The 13,607-nt window shown below is 42.1% G+C and overlaps 1 protein-coding gene across 1 annotated transcript in view; it reads right to left on the bottom strand.

The window, feature by feature from the left end:
* Window positions 1-8,458: 8,458 nt before the first annotated feature.
* The window catches only part of LOC146432625 (uncharacterized), an 84,551-nt gene continuing 79,402 nt past the window's right edge, over window positions 8,459-13,607 (bottom strand). The window contains exon 6 of the mRNA XM_085070082.1: window positions 8,459-9,556. Coding sequence (XP_084926208.1) covers window positions 9,529-9,556 — 28 coding nt within the window. The 3' untranslated portion in view covers window positions 8,459-9,528. The remainder of the gene's footprint in view (window positions 9,557-13,607) is intronic.

Below are 13,607 nucleotides of genomic sequence, written 5' to 3'. Positions count from 1 at the left end.
CCCATCTGGGGAATAGAGCCCTGTTTGTCATGAGTCAGAAACCTCAGAGGCAGCTACCTGCACATCACGGCCAGAGCCCTGTGGCTGGGATGTGGAAGGATTTATAAACATGCAGGCTGGACTTTTATTTCCTGATAATCTAGTTTAGTGTGACAAATGGCCCCATGAACAGGACACCCACTGGCTCTCGCTGTCCACGTCACTTGGACAGCCTCCAGCTTCCCAGTGCCGGAGGTGTTGGCTTCCTTCCCAGCTCTTCCCTCTATCTGCAGCCCTCCAGCAAGTTTTCATCACTCCAGCCTCTTCCGAGGCAGTGACCCCGATGTTCTTGTCACATGGTGTTCTCCAGATAGCCGTGGCACTTGGAAATGTGTCCCAGAGCCAAACACAATTTAGGAACTTGGACAGCTCTTCACTTTCTTTGTCATTCCTCTGCTTCTTCTCCTTGCTGCTCCCATCCTCCCTCTCCTATGCTCCACCCAGGGAGGTCTTGGATGAGGCTGTAGGTTGCTCTCCACACACTTCTCTAACCCTCCTACCACCTTGTAGGGTGATAACCAGCAACCCAGTCAGCTCCTTTACCATTCTGTGAAATGGGAATGTCATTTGCTTATTCTGTTACATAGCTCCAGGCTCAGTGTCTCCAGTTGTTAAATCCTGTATAAAACCTCTTGGAAGGGAGTTTCAATACCACTTGCACCAGATGCTGGCCTTGATCCACTCCTTCCTCACTGCTCAGCTGGTTTCCCATGAGCTTAACCAATTCTTTACCTGCTAATAAATCAGGAAGGATCAGAAGGGAGCCACGTCCTGTTTTAAACAGAACCGTGGCAGCTCGATTCAATATAAACAATGCTGGCACTCCAAAGATTTCCAATTGATGGAATGAGCATTTGTGAGAATATCAGATATCTCTTCTGAGCTCTACATAAGTCAAATTAGGTGGTCTGAACTAATCCTGTGATTTCAGGGGAATCTTCAAAGAGGCTTGAGCCCATCTCAGAGTGCAAAACAATATTACAGAGACGCAGAATTTATTGAAACTTTCTTTTTTTTTTTTCCCTAAGAAGCAACACAGCAGGATGCATTGAGGTGGGCAGATGGTGCAGAATTTATCATTTTGCTTGGGTACTGTGGCCAAAGCCTGGTAGGGGTGTGCAGGAAAGGTGCTCTCTATCAGTGCCTGTGTGCACAGGTGACATTCAAGCACACGTGCATCAGTACATGTGACATTCCCTCGTGTGCTACATCTGAGAGCAAATGCTGTTGTGCATCTCACACACTTTCATATGAGACAGACTTATATCTAATCATTTTCAGATTATGCCTGAAGAATCAGCTATTGCATTCTCTGAATCACTGCTGTCCAGTTCTTACACAGAAATCATTAGCCTGTGGAAATACTCTCTTTTTTACCAGCAGACGAAGCCATATGCTCATCTAGAGGCAATTACTCGTCTAATACAAGTTCCATAATAACCTTAAACAGTACAGAATAGCATAATTGTTTGCTTTAATAAATACTTCAGAACACTTTAGCTGCATTGTAAAATGGCTTCACAAAAATCCTGTTTCAGCTTCTTCCAGCCTGCCTGCAATGTTCTCCATCCTTCTGGCCATTTTTTTTCCTTTGGAATTTTGCAGTGATACCTAAAGAGAGATGTTTTGAATCACAAGTGTGAGGAGTTAAGAATTCTTTTCTCTTTCTCTTCTAAATGACTTTTCATCATGTGTTGGACCCAAGTATCTATTAGGGTAAAATCAATAGCAGCTCCCAGAATAAAGAGAAAATGCCCCAGACTTAATATATTTAATGCTCAGCCACTGCAGCTGTATATCCAAGAGGAAGCTAATAGAGTGGCTCATTCTACAGGTAACTGATGTTTGAAATAAGTCCATTGCTAAAATCGTTAGGAACAATGCAATTCTTAGCATTACAACCAAAGTAGGACTCCTGCTTCTTGGCCTTTATATGTACATCACAGCAGGAATGATTTCTCTGGTCCCAGTTCTTAATATCTGAGCACCAGTAGATGCTAAAACAGATACAGCCAATCTCCCTCTTCCTTTCTTCATTCCTGTGGGAATGCATGTGAAAAGTTGTATGCTGGGTGACAAGGACAGATAGGAGTGGAAGAAACATGTCCCTTAGTTGGGACTTCAGCATCACACTGCCTGTTCATGTCAGACTGGAAGCAAAGGTCAATGACCCTCTACTATTTCCTATTTTTTTTCCTTTTCTAATATTTCAGGTAGATCTCATGCTCCTTTCTCCCCTGAAGGTTGTGAAGGAGCCAGTGAGTTGGGAAGGATTCTCTGACTGATTCTCTGTTGTTTAATATAAAATTATTCATCTGAGCACCAAAAGTTCATTGAAGACCAGCTGAGTGACACCCACGGCACTGAGCTTGCATGTAAATGTTCTTTAGGACTGGCTGGGTCAGGCACACACAGAGAGCAGCAACTTTGTTCCCAGTCCCTCCCATGAAGAGTAGGGCAGAGCAGGACTGCAGGCTGCATATCAATCAAGTTGCTCCAGAAAAAAAAAAACACTGGAAAGATATTCCTTCTCTCCCTCCCAGGTCCTGTGATGGGACCCATCCAGAATACAAAACACATCCTGTGTCCAGGAAACTGCAACCAAAAACCACCCCGAGACATAAATATCATGGTTGCAGCACAATTTAATAGTATGTAGATGGACAAAACAGCAACAGCATTTATAATTCAGGAACATTAAAGAAAATACAGCACTTGCTGGAATGCACAGTGGTGCTCTCCATCTGCCTTATCACTGGACTCCAATGGTTGGGTGCCCACAGACCTTTTGCATTAAATTTTACATTGATTTTTATGGCCAGTGATTACATGCAGTGTCTGAGCACTCCAACTGCTCTGTCTCCTCCCTGGTGTGGTATGAAATAAAGTTCATGGCAGCAGTGTAATGGATGGCTCGGACCAACTCCAAAAGTGGGGGTTTATCAGGTAATTATTTGAGGGGAGTCAGAAAATGTGGTCTTTTATTTCTACATATAAAAACTGCATTAGGTTTGGAAAGAGCCAAAACATGTCATATCATGGGTTCCCAGTGCTTATTACTTCAGCCCCTTTTGTCTCTCCTCCCTTTCCCTTCCAGAGGAGCATTTCTAGGTCTCTGTTTCACTGGGAAGAGGCCAATTCCAGCATCCCATTGCTCACATCCCAAAAGAATGCTCTGCTGTGTCCCTTTCTGGAACCATATAGGTACTGAGCTGGCTGCTGGAAGAGCACAAGTTTCATAGCAAAAACCCAAGGCCTGCACACCTCCCTTTATAAGCTGTAATGTGGCTTTCAAAACCAAAAGGGCCAAGGCTGCCTTCCCAAACATTTGGTAAAGATGTGCGAATACTGCCTCGCACTCTGGCATTTTCCCTAAAAGAAGAGGGACAAATTTTTAGCAGGGCTTGTTGTGATAGGGCAAGGGATCATGGTTTTATACTAAAAGAGAATAGATTTAACTGGATATAAGGAAGAAATTGTTTACAAATGTGGGTGGTGAAATGCTGGCACAGGTTTTCCAGAGAATTTGTGGATGATCCATCCCTGCAAACATTCAAGGCCAGGTAGATGGTTCCTTCTAGTTGAAGATGGTCCTGTTCAGTGGGGATTGGACTAGATGACCTCTAAAAGTCCCTTTCAACCCAAACCCATTCTGTGGTTCTGCTACAGGCAGTTTCCATGCTGACTTCAAGAACTGCACCCTCACCAGGAGGGCACAGCAGATGTTGGATTTGCATAGGCTTGGACTGCATATTTCCATATTTCAGGATTCTTTTCCTTAAGGAGACTGCACCACCAAAATAATAATAATAAAGAATAGTGTTGAAACATTTTCTAAGGCTCACGTAATGAGCCAAAAAGAAATGGAAAAATGCCACTGGATTTCTCCATGACATTTGCCTCTCTGGGGTACAACTAGATGGTGGTTCAGCCTTCAAGGGGCATCAGCAGTGTTGGATTGTTACAGGGGGAACTGTTCCTCTCCTACACATCTCATTTATATCTATCTGAGGAGAGCTGGGCCCATTGTCTCAAAATTGCTTTGAGCTAGGACAGGATGAGGCAGGCTGTGGATACATGAGCTATTAGAGCTATTAGTGATGGTGATGTTAGACAGTATCGCTTGTCTGTCTGCTTTACAGTTATAAATGTGTATCATTTAAAATACAATAAGGGGCCAGATGCTCAGCTGGTGCCTGACATCTATCCACCAGGTTCTCAGTGCCACAGCTTCAGCATAATTCACTGTCTTTACAGGGAACATATATATTAAAAAAAAATAATAAAATTGCTGATTTTGAGATCCAAGCTATGTCCATGACATGTGAATCCACTGTCTGCTCACATCTCCATGGAATCTCATCTCTCCTGAGATTACAAATTGGGAGTTGAAAGGAGGGTCCAAAATATTAAAATAAGATCTTGTTACTAAAAATCTTCAATGAATGCTTGCTTGTTCAAAGACAGAAAGTTAAAATTATTTTATTTTTAACATGCTAGGGAACAAGTAATCCCTTCTCTGCCAGCCTGGGCATCTCACTTCTGCAAATGCCAGTTTAAGATGAGCAAAGGAAGATGGAAGAGCTCTATGAATCACACTTCTTGGGTTCATGTCAACTGTGTGTTTGCCTAATGCCTCTGAACCAGCTGCTGAGTATTATCTCTAGTTTCTAATCCTCTAATTTCAGAGTTCTTTTGTGCAGATTATTGCTAAAAACTTCATGTAATTAATATCAATTATTTAGATTTGCAGTTTAATCAGTGTCAGATATTTTCCAGCTCAGAAAGCTGTGCTATTCCTGTTGCTGTTATTATTAATTTCTGCTCTTGGTCACCCAAATAGATGATAATAAATACAAATGTAGATTCACTTGATACCAGGACTGTGCATGACACGAGCTGATAAAAGCCAGGAAATTCATGAGAATCACATTTTTTATTCCTGTTACTCTGCCTGAATCTGTCCAGTCTGACAAATCTGGTCTCAGTTAAGCTTCAGTGTCCCTTTGTTGCCACGTAGCTGGTGTAGTCAATTTAGTTTGCTGTTGAACCACTCTGAAGGAGCATATATTTAAATACCACACTTGCTCACACAAATGATGCCCTGCTCCTCCTCCTACTCCAGATCAGTCTCAAATCTAGATCACGACCCCCATATAATAAAATATTTTAAATATTTTTAAAATATGGTGGGCTGTGCCTGCTGGATGTGAAGTGCAGTCACAGAATAGTCTGTGCCCATCATGTTAGCCACATTTTTTCCATATGCAAGGCCAAATGGATAATACCCCATGACCTGAGTGCTAAGGGAGAGACTTTTCAGAAAAAAAATGTGTGGCAGCTCAGGGAGATGAGCTGATGAGTCTCAACCCCACTCACAGGTTCAGGTCTCACACTGAAATTGCCCCATGTTTTACCAGCTCTGACCACACAGTCACAGCTCCTCCCTCCCCTCTGGCAATTCCTGGCATCAGAGAGTTCAAGATGCTGTAAAAATTAAGCCTGGTAATTGTAACCATGTGCTCAAGATTGGGAAGCTGGAGGAGGGAAAGGCAATGCCTGGAAGATGGAAGTTGGAAGAGAACACCTTTGGACCACACAGCTTGCCTTAGGGTAGCACAGCTACAGCACAGGTGTGGGCAGAGATTTTGCCACTGCCAGCAGAATTCCAAGGTTTGAGTGCTGCTCATGATGAGGCAAAATGGAAAGGTGTTCCTGTGAGAGGATATAGAAATACTTAATTTTGGTAAATATTGAACCTAAAAAGGCACAAGTAGGTAGTGCGAGAGCCTCCTGAACTATTGGTTGATATTGGACAAACTTCTTAGGGGCCTCAATTCATGCCAGATGAGTTTGCCTTTTTAATTTTGGGTTGTGTTTTTTATTCTTTATTTTGAGGTTATACTTTGCGCATCATCCAGTAATTTAATAGTACCTGAAGGGGTAGAAATTCTGTGTTTAATGATTTTCAGTAATTCCAGCAGGAATTTAATGGAAAAATTCTATATCCACATACTCTGCAAACAGGTGTAAGAATGTAATCTGCTGGTGGGGAGATCCTGTATCAGAAATATAAGGTTTTCTCTCTATGGACAAGTGCACAGGCAGGAGAGGCAGGGGAACCCTGGCTTGCCTTTAGAAAGGCTCCAGCAGTGGGGTGATTAAAGTTCATGACCTCTCTGCTTTTTCCTCGATCCTGAAAAAAACTGCAAGTCTTAAATTTTCAGCCCACTAAGTGCATGCAGAAAAAATTAAGTGTTTTTATTAAAAAAGTGTAGGGGGGAAGAAAATAAAAGATCATGTCCCAAGTGATGACTGTTAATAATAAACGCATCATTTTGGAGTGAGAGAATGTGGCTTTCTACACTTTCTAAGAGAGCATCAGCAGAATAGGACAGAGAGAATATTATCTCTAAAAGCTATGCATCATTCTCTTAAAATGTTAATGTTCCATTTCTAGCTGAACAAATAAACCTCTACAAGTTGGATGCAAGTAGCACTAATGAATCAGAGTGCAGGCTGGGAAAACAAAGAACCAGACTCTGACTGCAAAAAAGCATCTTTCAAAGAATAAAAAAATAATTAAGTCATTATTTAAAAATTGTTCCAGTAATGTGCTGTGAACAAAGGGCTGTTAGCTTGAAAGGACCAAGCAGCTTTTATTTCAGAGCACTTTATTTGCTGCAGGAATATAAACAAGATCCCCAGCAAACCCTTCAATCAGAGCATGCGTTATTAAAAAATTCAGAAGCCTTTTTCCCATTTCCCATTTCCTTGAGTTTTTTAATTGTTGTTGTTGTTGTTTTTCCCTTGTAATGTATTTATAGTGAGTTTGCAGTTTCCACGTGGTTTAACATCCAAGCCAAAATTGTGTGGATGCAGGCAGCAGTGGTTCATGGCTTGGTTTTATGGTTTTCACTGAGTTCCTGGTGCCACAGAAACCCCTTGCAAAGATTAAGATAATGCAAGATGTGATCTCCTATATGCTCATGTTGAGTGCAGTGTTGAATGAAAACCCCAGGCTATTTTCATCATCCAAGCACTCAGGTTTATTATCTGAAACACATTCCTGCCTAAAAGTGCTAACCAAGGTTGTGTCAGACACTGAAGAGCCACCTGGAGTTTTTGCCCTCAGGAAGAGCTAAATTGGACAAAACCAGAAGGTGGTGAGAAAGCAGAGCTGAAGGGATTCACAAAGGGATGCAGAGCAGGCCAGTGGTGCAGATGTGAGCCTGCCTGCTGTTAACAGCAGTGTCCTGGTGGCAGTACCTGCAGGGAGGACACTGCCTGTTGACAGAGTGGTTTTCAGGAAGCAAAGTGCCTTTGGTTTGTTTTCCCAGCTGCACAACTCCAGGAAGTTTGTATGACTGCATCTCCCACACTGAGAGAAATCCAGAGCTCTGCTCTGGGCATCATTTCCTAGCTCACTTTGTGCTCCTGCTGATGTCCCAATGTCCTTTCTGTGGAATGGCACTGCTCAGTCCTGCCCAAGCTGCTGAGAAACCTTGAGCCAGCTCTAAAAGGCTCTTGGATTCTTGAAAAAGATAATGAAAAACACAGTCATGGGCATCTCCTCAGGAAAGCAGATTCCAGTGTTTTACAGCAACTTCAGTCTACTTTCCCCATCCCCACAATTGTGGTTTTAGGATAGGTGAATTCACTCTGAAAATCACTCTCTTTATGGAGCTTCTGCTTTCCAGCCAGTGCTCCCCAAATATTTCAGTTCCTGTTCTTTACAGAAAAATCAAGAAAAAAGAGTGATTTCTGAAGAAGGACCCCAGTATTTTGAAATTTCTCATTAAATGAAATTTCCCTTCCTAAACTACTTTTGTGAATTGCCCCATTGCAATGTTTTTTGGTGAATAATATAATTCATATGAGAGCAAACACAATGAGGCTGAAACAAAGTGCTTCAACCTTACCCAAGCAGAATGTTAAATAAAAGTCAGATGAAATTGATACTGTCCCTTGAAACACTCAGATTTTCAGAATCAGCATTTTCTCATAGCAAGCTGTTCCATATCCCCTGCTGGCAGCAGGCTTAGAGACATCAGCTTTTTCTGGAAAAGCTTTAAGAGCTGGGTATTATTATTGTTATTATTATCATCAATAATATGCAGAGGAAATGGAGCTGGAAAACAGAGGCAAGGGGATAGATTCTGCTACAGCTTTCTGTGCTCACTAGTAATATGGTTTTGAACTCACAGAGGTCCAAAGGAAAGGAGAATTTACCTCTACAAAATTCTGTCCACCTCTCTTTGCCTCCGTGTTTCTACTTCTGAGCACATCAGGTGCTCTCAGCTCACTGCTCCACTCTGGTGGATTCATTCACATCTCCCACTGCCTGGCATGACATCAAAACTAACTCCTTAATGCACCATTTGTCCCTTTTTTTTTTTTTCTTTTTTTTTTTTTTTTTCCTATTTGCATAGAATGGAAAGGTAACACTGAAATCTTTGGACAGCACTTCAGTCAGCTAAGTGGACTCATACAGGGTGACAAGGCCACTGCTGCTTGCGAGCTGCACAGATTCACTCAAATATCTGGATGACAAGAGCAATTTAAAACCCTTTAGGATGGATGTTAGCAAACACACATGGCTGTGTGCCCCTCAGTGAGCAACCCCATCAGGGGGCCAAGCCTGGATGGCAGGGAGAAGTGGGAATGAGAGTGGGGCAGGGTGGGTAGGTGTCTCATGGCATCAGAAGTGGATTTGTGGCAGGATGTAGAAAAACAGGCATAACTCTCCCACTCTGGGGGTTCCCATCCCACCTGGGGAGCCTGGGACTTACCACAGCACTGTCACTGCCTTCATGTGCCATTAAGTCCCCAAATTAAAATTATTAATGCATTTTCCTTGAGCAGGGATTATTGACACATATCCTGGTCCTTCATGCATGAAATGTTTTGTCTTCCCCTTTAAGGAGTTTACTGCCTCGCTGACCTTTATATCCTGCAAAGAAGCATTTTAATCTCCCACACTGCTGGGCTGCTAAGTGGTTTCTCATTTGACTTGTGCTGCTCAGTGGTCTTTCCATGTTGACGGGCTCTATTAAGTCACTGGGAGCTAGTCTGAAACTGTTCTAAGCTGTTATTTTCAGTAATAACACTTCTATTTGTTCCCCAGGTTCGCCACGCCCACAGGAGGTAGGAGGAGATGCAGAAGCACAAATTCGCATTAAAAGAAAAAGCAATTTTCTTTGGGAATAACCTACCTCAAGGCGACCAGAAAGGGTCAGAGCACTGGTTCCAGTATGAGCTGAGCTGATACTGGAAATCTTTAAAATAATCAATTCTTCTATTGAGGACTTTCCCAAAATGGTATTTATCACTCAGAGCCTGTCAGGGAGTCTCTGTGAGCCTAGGGAGTGTGCCAATACGTTATGGATGATGTTGTAATTGTTCACTCCTGTCAGCATTGTCTCTTCGCAGAGAGTTTGTACATAAACAACTTGTGAGTGCTCATTCTTCAGCTCTATTTTCCATGTATTAGTCACTAGTCATGTGACTTATCTTCCTTGAAAGGAAAGGAGGGAAGAAAAAGGAAGGAACATCTTTAAAAAATCTCCCTATGGAAGACAGAAGAACATAGGTTTTTCACTGTGATGTCTTCATCACAGAAAATCTGGGAACAGCCAGGCTGTGCATCCTGCATGCAGAGACAAAGCCACCAGTCAGGCCACCCAACATGGTGTGAGCAAGATTACAACTGACTGATCAAATGGCAGAGCTGCTCAGTCAGCCCAAGAAATTCCCTAAATCAGAGGAATTAAAACAGACCTTTCCCACCATTCTCTGCTGCTGCTTTATCTGTCTCTTGGCTGTGCATTCTGGAGCCTTGAAACACAACATCAGGCACAGCCCTAATGGTATTTCCAAACTCTTTTTTTTTTCAGTTAGAGGTGGCAAAACAAAACTCTCTGACTTGGAGGTCTTTGGTACAACTGCTCTGTGTTGCTGAAGTTCCTGTTGGTTAGAAATAACTGCAAACTGCTCACCAGTTCCACCCTGTCTTTTCCCTCTGTGCCCATTACATAAAGCTGTTTTGATAAGGCTGTACGATGAAATCATATACACATATAGTACAATAATAATATCAACCTCCTAATGACTGGGGAGAGGATAAAAAATGTCGGCTTTATCAAAAAAATGATCTCTTTTAACAACAAATTGTAACTAATTAGACTTTGAATGGGAAATCAAATGAAAGTGCATGAAGGCTCAATTTTCCATACAGCTGACGTTCTGACCTTTTTAGGAGTGGGAAAGAAAATTATTTTTAATTAACATGACTAATCATTTCCTGTCATTTTCAGATAATTGGCTTTGTCGAAAAAAATGAGCTGTTTTGGGGGGAAAACTGGGGAGGGTTACAGTGGCAGCTCTACTGGCATGTTTAACCTTTTAGATTCTGCCTGCAAAAGGAGTTTTGAATCCTTGTTATCACAGTGAAAAGGCTTTATATGGAAATTTGGTGCCCTACGCCTCTTCCTTTCCACATGGCTCATACAAATTCATGCACAGGGAAAAATTATTTGACACACTGCTAGGCTTCTCTCACGTTGAAACTGTCTTTTATTAAAAAAATGCAGAGATGATTTAGCTAACAAACTGTTTTTCTGGTGCATCTTGAGGTCACTCACATGATCTGGGACAGAATCTTGGAGTCCTCAACAATTTCTGCTGCAGCAGAACTGAGTGAGTGTAGCCAACTTTTATTCTGGTTGAAGGTGGCCAGACCAAGTGCTGTAAAGTCTCTTTCATTGTACCTGCTTGCTGGAAATGTGGAAATGAAAATCCTAGGCAAATAGAAATCCTAGGCCATGAGGTACGAATTCAGCCTCTTTCAAGCAGCAATGAAACCTGTGTGTTGGAGGCTTTCCTAGGCAATCGTTGTGAGGTTTTAATGCACACTTCAAGGGACAGGCAGAGTTGTTGGAGAGAGACCAAAGGCAAGCAGGAAGATCAAATGACTGAAACACGACCTGCAAGCAAAGACTGAACAGCCTGGGATCGTTCAGCGAAGAAAAGAGAAAATTCAGTGGGGAACTTAAGTTTTGAATAGCATTAAAGACACTCAGAAAGGCGGTAATCTGTCCTCTGCTTTCAGCTAACGGGGTAAGTAGGAGCGAGAATAAATTGCAGGAAAGTCTCAGAAGAGAAATCAGGAAAAACTTTCAAGTGATGAAGAGAGCAGAGAACCAGGAACTCAGAGTCTCTGCCTCTGGTAGTCTTTAAATGGGACAAACATCTGTCAGGGATGACAGGAGGACAGTTCGTCCTGCTTTGGGGCAGGGAAATGGATCTGCTGCTCTGCTGAGGTCCCTTTCAAATGTGATTCCCATAATTGTGTGGGGCAAAGCATTCCTGTTTGATATCAGCAGTACTGGATAAGCCTCTAAAATAATGAGCAGGTTTTGAAACAGAAGGAAGGCATGAACATATGGAAGGTGAGCAGCAATCAACACTGGATGTAAATGTGGGCATAAAAAAAGAAAAAGCACCCTGGTTAAGCAATGGAGTCAGTACACACAGAGTCTTTGTCCCAGCAAGGAGCTGCTGGCTTTATTCTGGTGTCTGCTGGGTCAGGATGCCCAGAGGTTTCTCAGCCATTTATGGTACAGCCATAAAATACTTCCTGATATAATTTGCTTGACTTGACGTTATTTTCTATCTTTTGGGCAGCGTGGACTGTGGGACCAGGCTGGTGGCATCCACCCTGTTGTCTCCTGAAATGACAGTGATGGAGTCACTGACACAGAAAGGAACAGCTCAGCCTGTTACTCCTTTATTCAGAAAAAAAAGGAACTAATTTCATGGTTCTTTCATTCAACACCTACCATGAAAAATAAAGCCAGAAAAATTTGGGTTTAAATTAAATTTATACCTCATGTAAAAGAAATATCTCTGACTTTCAATTTTTCTAACCCTCCTTTTCTCCTGTTGCCTCCACATACAGAGCACTCCAGCTTCAGTAGGATGAGAAACAAGCAGGATAAATTCCTAAACTATATAACAGCAGCAACTCCTGTCCTTTTTCGTTATTTAACTGACATATTCCATAGCCAAGGAATCCCCTGTTTTACTGATATCAAAACCGTGTAGTCATTTCTATTCATGAAACAGATCAGAACAAGTTCCACTAATGACTAAGAGATGTATTTGGGAGTGGAGAGTTCTGCAAATTAGCAATCAAACACAATAAAAAAATCAAAGGTACTGCATTACAAAATACACTTTGTTCATTTATTTTAACAAGTATCACTTATTTTCAATTATTTACAGTGCTAGTTAGTGTGCTCATAAAGTACTGTGGCATATTGAGTTAAAAGTAATGGATTCTTAGTGCTGGGAAATCTCAGCAGAGCACTCTGCTATTAAACACTGGTAAAAATGGAAAGGAAATGTTATGGTGGGTTGCTTTCTGGGCTTTTTTTGCTTGTTGTGGAGCACTTTTTGATGGGGTGAAGATAATTGGGTCTGCAGATTAAGTGAGCTAAGAATTAGTTGAGTTCTCACTGTGAAGAGTTTTGTAAATTCCCACATCAATCTTTATGTCTTCCAGCTCATCTCTCCCTTTAACAAATCCAGCATTCAGGGCCTTATCTCAGGGTGTCCTTTCCAGTCTGAATTTTCTGGCTTTCTTCAGCTGCTCATCATTTAAAGACAGTTATTTTTTTGGCATTTCATTTCCTGCTTTTTTCCTCCTCCTCTTGCATCTTTTATAGATGGTGATAAATGTGAATAACAATGTGCCCAGTGTGAAAGACAGAGTGTAAAACCCAATTCCATTCGATTTCTCTTTCATTCTAACTTTAAACCTCAGATTTGCCCATGCCTCACTCCCCTGGACCTGTCACCTGAATTAAACAGCGACTCTTGAAACTGAAATAGATCTCAGAAGCAAGAATGTAATGACATCTTAAAGAAAATTCCCTAATAATTGTTGAAACTCATTTAAATTTTATTCCCCACCCCTGAGACACGGAAACAGCTCGATGCTAATCAGAAAAGGGAGAAAAGTGACCTTAATTTCGGATGATCTATTTTCAAAATCCTGTTGAAGGCAGCAAAAGGCTCTAATAATTTGCACATCGTGCAAGTGGCAGAGGAGGAGAGGTGCCGACAGACAGGGAATACTGAGCCACTTGTCTGTTTCCATGCGTCACTGCTGACACCTGCTGCGGAGCCGCCTGGCTCAGCCACCTCCCAAAAACTGGGAATGAGCTGGCTAATCCAGCCTGGGAAGGGAGGAACACCTTTCACAGCATTCTCCACTCTGGGAGGAATGAAGCAGGTTTAACCCAGCTGTCTGTGTTGGGAAGGAGAGGCTTTTTCCAGCTGTAAACTGCTTTTTTTATTTTTTTTCCCCTCCAGTATTCAGGGCTTTCGCCTGTTTTTCAATATTTGCTTGGCGTCTTGATAACCTGATGTTTCTTCCAGTGCTCAGGTCTTTTGCCTGTTTTTCAATATTTGCTTGACATCTTGATAACCTGAAGGGTTTTTTTTTTCACTATCTCAGGGTCTGAAATAGATGGGACTGAGATGCCCTTGGACCCTGGCCAGGA

Source organism: Lichenostomus cassidix, chromosome 10 (assembly GCF_008360975.1).
Source record: "Lichenostomus cassidix isolate B80296 chromosome 10, HeHo_3.0, whole genome shotgun sequence".
In the NCBI taxonomy this organism is placed as follows: Eukaryota; Metazoa; Chordata; class Aves; order Passeriformes; family Meliphagidae; genus Lichenostomus; species Lichenostomus cassidix.
Note: the sequence above shows the minus strand (reverse complement) of the source record. Positions and strands in the feature narration are given on the sequence as shown.